Genomic DNA, 8,974 nt, shown 5'->3' on the forward strand with positions numbered 1-8,974 from the left:
GCTAAAGCAAGTTCTTCCGTCTGAAGAGAAATGAAATCAGTAGGGAACGCAGGTATTTAGGAATGACTGAAGAAGAGTGGAAATGGTAGAAAGTTGGGGGGAAAAGCCCTCTATTTTTTCTTTTAATTTCTTTATTGCTTAAAACAGTACTGCCTCATAGAAATGTAATGTTAATCATGTAATTAAAAAATTAAGGACATTAATTTTTATGTGCAAAATACATACAATATATAAAGATTACGGTTCCTATATGTAATCAATAAAATTATTAGAGGCTTTATATTCATTTTCTTCACACTAAGTTTTCCAAATCCAGCATGCATTTTATACATACAGCACATTTCAATGTAGAATAAGCACATCTGCTCAAGAGCCACTGATTGAACAATGCCGGCTTAAAGCCTAACTTGTAACATTGCCTTACGGGATTTATGATGTATGTGGATGTAATACAGATGATGACTGTAACAAAGGACAGTGGGAGGAAGGGCTGCCAGGGTTCCACATTTTACATGAAGAGATAAAATATGTGTTTTAAGTACACTGTGAAAAGATAAATATATATATATATTGTAATTCTTAGAGCAACCACTAAAAAATTAATGCAAAGAGATATAGTTAGGAAGGCAATAAATTAAGATGGAATGTACAGTATTTTTAAATTCCAGAATATGGATATAGCACCTAAAGCACAAGCAACAACAACAAATAAACAAGTGGGACTACATCAAACTAACACGCTTCTGCTTTAGCAAAAGAAACCATCAACAAAGGGGAAAGACAACCCACAGAATGGGAAAAGTATTTGTAAACCATGTATCTGGCAAGAGATTAATATCCAAAATACATAAAGAACTCATACAACTCAGCAGCAAAAAAAAGCAAATAACTCACCTCGATTAAAAAAAAATGGACAGGGGACCTGACCAGACATTTCTTCAAAGATATATGAAAGACCAACAGGTATATGAGAAGATGCTGAACATCAGCATTCATTAGGGAGATTTAAGTTAAAACCGCTATGAGCTATCACTTTACGCTGCTCAGAGCGGCTATCACCAAAAAGATAAGAAAGAACAAATGCTGGGGAGGATGTGGAGAGAGGGGCACCCTTGTGCTCTGCTGGTAGGGATGGAAATTGGTGCAGCTACTACAGAAAACCATAAGGAGGATCCTCAAAAAATTAAAAACAGAACTACCATATGATCCATCAATTCTACTTCTGGTTATTTATCCAAAGGAAATGAAGACAGTAACCCAGAAAGATATCTGCACCCTCATGTCAGTAGCTGAGACATGGAAACAATCTAAATGTCCATCAATGGATAAACTGTTGGACAGACACACAGAGAAGTATTTTTCAGCCATAAAAAAACAACAACAAAATCCTACCATTTGCAACAACATGAGTGGACCTTGAAGGCATTATGCTAAGTGAAATAAATCAGACAGAGAGACAAAGACTGTATGATCTCACATGTGGACTCTAAAACAACCAACCAACCAAACTCAGAAAAAGAGCTTGCACTTGTGGTTACCAGAAGCAGAGAGCAGGGGGAGGTGAATTGCAAGAAGGTGGCCCAAAGGTACAAACTTCCAGTTATAAGTAAGTACTAGGGATGTAATATACAACATGATGACTACAGCTAACACTGATGTATATCTACAGAAAAGTTAAGAGAGGAGATCCTAAGAGTTCTCAGCACAAGGAGAGATTTTTATTTTCTTATTGTATCTATATGAGAAGATGGATGTTGGCTGAACCTACTGTGGTAATCATTTCACAATAAATGTAAATCAAACCATCATGCTGTATTCCTTAAAATCATACAGTGATATATGTCAGTTACTTCACAATAAAACTGGAAAAAAAATAATCATAAGAAAACCCAGAAGACAACAGGAAAAGAGAAACAGGGGCGGCTGGGTGGCTCAGTCGGTTAAGCATCCGATTCTTGATCTCAGCTCAGGTCTTAATCTTGGGGTCGTGAGTTCAAGGCCTGTGTTGGGCTCCATGCTGGGTGTGGAGCCTACTTTAAAAAAGGGCAGGGGGGGCGCCTGGGTGGCTCAGTTGGTTAAGCGACTGCCTTCAGCTCAGGTCATGATCCCAGGGTCCTGGGATCGAGCCCCCACATCGGGCTCCCTGCTCTGAGGGAAGCCTGCTTCTCCCTCTCCCACTCCCCCTGCTTGTGTTCCCTCTCTCGCTGTGTCTCTCTCTGTCAAATAAATAAATAAAATCTTTAAAAAAAATAAATAAATAAATAAAGGGGAAAAAAAAAAAGGGCAGGGGGAAGAGAAACAGAAAAAACAGAGGGGGCCACCTGGGTGGCTCAGTTGATTAAGTGACTGCCTTAAGCTCAGGTCATGATCCTGGAGTCCTGGGATCGAGTCCCGTATCGGCCTCCCTGCTCAGCGGGGAGTCTGCTTCTCCCTCTGACCCTCTCCCCTCTCATGCGCTCTCTCAAATAAATAAATAAAAATCTTAAAAAAAAAAAAAAGAAAAGAAAAGAAAAAACGGCTGCTCCGGGGCCGTTTGATCTTCTCGATATTTTTCAGGATCATGTCATGTAGAGTGACATATTGATTCCTTAGGTCTGATATGATGAGTCGAAGGCTGACATATTCTTTCTCATCAATCTCTGTCACAGGGCGGCGATAGTCCTCCACACGGGGATATTTAGCTATTTTAGAAACCAATTTGGCTCTTGTAATATAGTATCTAGAAATCTGGTCCAGATAAGATGCAGCTTCACTCTCAACAGTTCTTAGTTCTGCAACTGTCTCCTCCTGAATGGAGACCCCGAAGTTGTTCCCATCTTCTATCCTGGGAATCAAGAGCTGTACCCACATTTTGACCATATTGCATTTCTCAATCAGCAGCCGGATCTCAGGTTTCACTTTCTCAATAATGTCCACTAGCTGCTGGTTGCTTTTTAGCATCCCATTGGCTCAGTTGATTAAGTGACTGCCTTAAGCTCAGGTCATGATCCTGGAGTCCTGGGATGGAGTCCCGTATCGGCCTCCTGCTCAGCGGGGAGTCTGCTTCTCCCTCTGACCCTCTCCCTTCTCATGCTCTCTCTCAAATAAATAAATAAAAATCTTTAAAAAAAAAGAAAAAGCAGAGGGGACAAGCAGAAAACAAATGATAATATGGTAGACCTAAATGCAGCCAAATCAATAATTACATTAAATTGTAATGGAATGGATATTGCAATGTCCAGAGATTATGAGGATGAATAAAACTGCAAGACCCAATTATAAGCTAAACAAGAGGCACACTTCAAATATAAAGTCAAAGACAGGCAGAAATTTAACTTATCATGGGGAAAGATATACCATGCAAACAGTAAGCGTAAGAAAGGTAGAGTGGCTGTTTAGTATCAGATAAAATAGACTTCAAGACTAAGAGTTTTAACAAAGATCAAGAGGGACCCTCATAAAATATAACGGTCAACTCACTGGAATGACTTAATCATAAATATGTATGCACCTAATAACAGAGCTCTACATACAGGAGACAAAAACTGAGAGAACTGAAGGGAGAAAAGACAATTCCACAATCAATGTAACACCTTCTTCACAGCAATTGTTAGAACTAGACAAAAACAAAAATCAGTAAAAACATAGAGGATCTGAGTAACATTATCTACTACCTTGATCTAACTGATAGTTCTAAAACACTCTACAACCGAAAACTGCAGAATACATATTCTTTTCAAGTGCATGTGGTACTAAGAGATACCATATTTTGGGCCATAAAATCAAGATCAGAACAAGGACAAAATCACTATAACGTGCTACATTTCACTGCCTCTCCTAAAAACACAAAACAGAACAAACTTCTTGGGAAAGTAAAAGTGACTCTTCTTTCCCCAAAGAAGGTGACAGACAATGTTTACTTAGATCACAGGTAGTCAACAAATAAACCTATGAACAGCCTTAGAGAACCCAAATTAAAGACAACTGAGAGTATTTACATATTCATAGTTTTGGAAAAATACCGTTAGGATTTATTTACATCTATATTGAGGGATTTAAGTATGATTGTTCAAATCCTTTATTCTATTATACTTCTCAGGCTGCTTCCTTTTTGAAACCATCTAATATTTCTATTGATCTCATTTTAAGGCTGGAACACTCAAGTCCCTGAGGAAAAGAGAAAGCACAGACTCAATTTCCACAGCAACTCTAAATGCATCACACTGTATTTGTATATGAGAATTTGATTTAAATACATTAATATATGTGAATTTGCAATGTGTCTAAGCTGTGGTTGCTATAGGAACTGCAACTTCAAATTTCCTTTTAAGTTTAGTAAGTGCTCATACTTAACAAATGAACCCCCCCCACCCCCCGCCGGCTATCTTGAGTTGCAGATAAGGCTCACTGCAATAAACTTATAAACATCATGACTCACAAGGATATATGCACTTAACAGAGCTCTATCATTATGAAAATGTATATTTTAACACAGGCTCCTCGTTGGTAGATCAAAAGCAATTCAAGATGCAATTCTTCAAAATGTAGATAGAACAACTTGTCAGGCAGCCATTCACCCTCATGTGGTAGCCTCCGCTTTTGTGAAAGCTTACTGTAGTGTAGGTAAGTCACCCAAGTACACACAGACACCAACGGGCTCTACGGCTTCTCTGAAGCTGCAGAAGGATATTTTGTGTCTCTACTGAAATGGCAGAAAAACCTAGCATGTTCTCACAACAGCAGAAGGCACCGAGTATGTGGAGTGCATCTATTTCATACAAAAGCAAACAACCCACGGAGCATGGCTATAGAAGTAGTCTGTATGATGAAAAATCTTTTTTTTTTGGTCAATTTAGACCGTACTTAATTATCAACATGTGGAGGATCCATTCCATGATCATATTTCCACTCTAATATGGGCCCTTTACCACAAGATGCTCTGGAGCTTCTCCTTACTGCTCTTAATGTATTATAGTCAGGACATGCAAGTTACTTTTAATATCAGCCTAAGGAAATACCTGGGGAGAAAAATCCACTGCAAAATCCATCAAGTATCCCAAAGCGAAACGAAAAAATAAAGACGATCTCCTGCTTTCGATTATACCAGCCAGTGCTTATTTCCACTAATGCAGATGGTTGAGAAGTGACAAGGCTTAGAGGCGGGACAGAAATTACTGAATGTTACTGACACGGCATCACTGTCCGTTAACTGTGATCTAGATCTGAGAATTCCCAGAGAGCTGACCCTCACACCTCAGCATCAAGCATGTTGCCTTCCATTTTGGGTGGACAAAATCGGACTTGTATATAAAGAAGATGGCACTGAATGGGGTTTCACTTTAGAGACTGTAAGTCGTTCATGGGGGAGATGATTATAAACACAATCTTAAGAATTAGAAGGGAACTCTGAGTTTATCAGTTAGTACATGCTGGTGTCCCACCAATTCTGAGGGATATGGAGAGGCATGGAGCTATTTGATTCTATGATAAAGCATTCAGGCTGCTGGGCTGTTTAGCAAGCTTTCTGAAGTTTTTTGGCTCCTCCTTTACTGATGCTTATACTTTCTATTGCTGTCAGTGTAGTCCTTGCCCTAATAAGTTATGTGCTGAGACACCATATCCCCATGTTTGTTATACATTTTATATTATAGATTTTACAACACCTATTCTGACTCTTGGAAGACATTTTGGTTTACATTTTCTTGGCTGTATTCCCAAGAGCTGGATACATGACCTCAAGAAAAATGAGGTCTTACTGTATTTATAGGAGCCTTTCACCTATTATAGCTTTTAAAACAGTGTTCTATATGTGATGTATACCTTGCTATAATTTTTTCCACAGTATAGTTTTTCCGTCCCACAATGTCCAAGAGACAGAACCTATTTCATCAAAAAGGGTATGACTGGCCTGACTTTTGAAAATAATCCTTTCTCCCCGATTAAGACCAATGCGGTGCACATGGTCAAGGTATTAGGAACACGAGTCTTAAGAACTACTACCTTCTGGAACATGAAAAATCCTATTTATTACCTGTTGACTTCAATGTGTTTCCTGAGCTGTGTCACCTGAGAGGTTAGGCTCTGGAAGAAATATATTTGTTTCAGGTTCATGGACATTCTATCAAAATAGCATGCGTTTCTCTGTGGCTTCCGTGACAGACCAATGGGGGACCTGCTAGAAAACAAGGACAAGGCAGCACCATGAGCAGTGGTCTTGGGGGAGCAGGAGCAGTGGTGCCAATCCAAGGACACGCTGTGACTGTGGAAGAAAAACAAACTTCTGAGGCCTGTCCGATTTCACTACTAAAAAAACTTGGGGGGGGGGGGGGAAGTGGCAGCTGAGTTTTAAGATGAATCTGTACATCATTAAGAGCTCTAGAAAAAGACCCTAAGATGAGAAATGCCAGGTGCCCTGAGTCTCCCCTCCCGCCCATGTCCTACTCCTCCATCTGCCCACCAAGTCCCCCACGCTGGACAAAACACACCACTCTTCTTCTTTACCCCCATCTACTGCACTGATCAAAGTTTCTGACAAACTTGAAGGCCAATTTGAACTGCTGTAAATTTTTGTTCCCCAAAACTCCTTGTGGCTTTCTACCCAACCTCTCTCTAGCACTTGTTAAACTGAAAATAAAAATAAAATTCCCCTTCCTCTTTAAGTTTGTATCAACACCCTTGACCTCATTTTCTCCCTCCAGCTTAAGGGTCCTACTCCACAAATTTCCCCTCCTTTTTCCAACCATCAACTATTTCTTCTCCACGGACCTTTCTCTCATCTTACAAACTTGCCCATTGTGCCTTGTCCTAAAAGCAGACGAAAACAGATCAAGCACAACACCATGCTCCTTCCAATCTCACTTCTTGAGGCTGTCAGCTTTTCCCCACAACTCAACGTTTTTCCTCAACTTTTTCCCTAATGAATTTGGTGAAGGTGGAATGTACTCTTACCGCATGACTTTACCATTTGTGAGGTCATGCCCTCGTCCAGTCTCTGGAATCTAGGTTTATGCACTCAGCATCTTAACAGACCCGTTTTCTCAAGGATTATTCCTTACCTCCTGGGAGCCCGGTATCTTTGGCCTCTTTTTGGCCTTCATCCTATTTGATCTCTCCACAATTAATATTCGGCACTGCTGGTGATCCCTCTTTCTAGAGATTTCCTACTGTTCATTCTCTGATGCTCAGTTTTCCTAGTTTTTTCCCCTGATGTTCATGTCTTTTTTCTCAGCTTCCTCTTTTTCCTCTTGCTCCTTAAATGTACGTATTTCCATAGATCTGTGCTTAGCTTAGTTTATTTTATATAAACTCATTCAATCTGTGGTTTCAAAGTTGGATTTTTATGCTATCCTTATCTCCTTCCTCCAATTCCTCCACCCACTCTGGGTCCCATCATTCCACTGAATGACCCTAAGTTGAGAAATCCAATGGGCTCTTCCAGTCCTCGTTTTACTTGACTCCTCCACAGATTCAGAAATGTCTCAGTTGGCCATTCTGTTCCCTACCTTCTGCTTCCTTGACGTGTCATTCCCTCATTTCCTTTAATCTTTCTGGCATCTTCCCTGCTCTTGTGCAAACCCTTCCTTTTCTGCCCACTCAGTGTTAGAGTTCTTCAAGCCAGTCTCTCCCCTTCCCAGAGGGCTCACTTCTAGCCGCAATGACATGGATATCTGGAAGCCCCACAGATGGACCCCTCTAGCCTCTACAACATGCCTGTGTTGTTCAGTATTAGTATTCTTCTAGCCACCTCTTATCCATTCTCATTGGAGGTGGGGCATAAATAAGGAATTTGTATTATTTACCAAATTAATGTGACTGATTTAACAAGCATGAGCACTGGTTTTTACGATGGAACAAGAGCTTCTGAGCATTTCATCATTTAACTGTCCAGTACCCCAACTTGTGTAATAATGACCACAACTGTACAAGAACACACTCCTGCTTGATAAAGTCTATTTTTTATGGAAGGACGTTTATATCTTTGAAAGGTTCAATCCACAAAGGTTTAAAAGATTTTGAAGTTCTAGGTATTCATCCCCAATGACTTCACTTTTGGACCAAGTTGGATAAAATGAGGTCTTGCTGAATATTATCACACAAAAATTGGCACTGACCATATAGGAGATAGGATGCATATTTCATAACTTTCTTTTCAAAGATTATAGATTATTCATATTTAAAAGCATAAATTGGGTCATACCCTGATTTGTACCGCCAGGAATTAAGCAGTAAAAATATTTCAGTTGAAATCTAAACAGACTTGGTATTTTTCAGAAAAACATACCAAGAAAATGAAATCGATCCCTGGAGTATGATCTTAACACACAGCTTGAATGATAAATCATTCTGCCTTTTTAGTAGTTTAAATCATGGTCATTAGACTTACTATAGATAAGGCATGCTGGGAAGATAAGATGGTCAAATAGACAACAATAAAAATCATCCAGAGGCATAAAGAGACTGGCTGCTGGAAGAATCAACCCAACACAGGAGAGCACAGATCAACTGGAGCCATTGCCCCGAAGGAAAGCAACTGCAGCTTTCACTGTTCCCATACCTGCGGTGGGGGAGTTTGCATGGTGAGACTTTTTCGGCAGGTTGAAGATCTGTTCGCCTGGGTCGGGGGGAGGAATTGCATCTTGCCCTTGCCGTGCTTCCACAGGGTCATATTCCTTCCCATCGTAGTTAGCATCATAGAATTTCTTAAACCACTGAATGAAATCCAGGTTGTCCTGGAAACGCCCTTTCACCAGCTTCTCCACTGGGATCACCTGCAATATAAAATCGCCGTGAGTCATGACCCTGTGTGTACTTAATACAACCAAAGGGTTCCCTGTAACTATTTCCTACACGTCCACGATTACGGACTACTGGTCGCCCCACAGCTTCTTGGCCAGCTATGTTCTAAAAGTCACCTTTCTCCCCCCATCATATTGAAGAAAAGTTAAACTAAAATGCTGTAGGTGGTTCTTCTGAATTATTTCATACTTCTGAACAA

General features: G+C 40.1%; 1 protein-coding gene across 3 annotated transcripts in view; it reads right to left on the reverse strand.

Annotated features, from left to right (window-relative positions):
- Window positions 1-8,974, reverse strand: part of MAPRE2 (microtubule associated protein RP/EB family member 2) — a 141,558-nt gene that overhangs the window by 14,724 nt on the left and 117,860 nt on the right. For all 3 annotated transcript variants that reach the window (XM_081801397.1, XM_081801396.1, XM_081801395.1), the window contains one exon: window positions 8,534-8,747. In XM_081801397.1, the coding sequence (XP_081657523.1) occupies window positions 8,534-8,747 (214 nt within the window). The remainder of the gene's footprint in view (window positions 1-8,533; window positions 8,748-8,974) is intronic.

The sequence above is a fragment of the Leptonychotes weddellii genome, chromosome 13 (genome assembly GCF_054177405.1).
Source record: "Leptonychotes weddellii isolate Sample4059 chromosome 13, ASM5417740v2, whole genome shotgun sequence".
Lineage (NCBI taxonomy): Eukaryota > Metazoa > Chordata > Mammalia > Carnivora > Phocidae > Leptonychotes > Leptonychotes weddellii.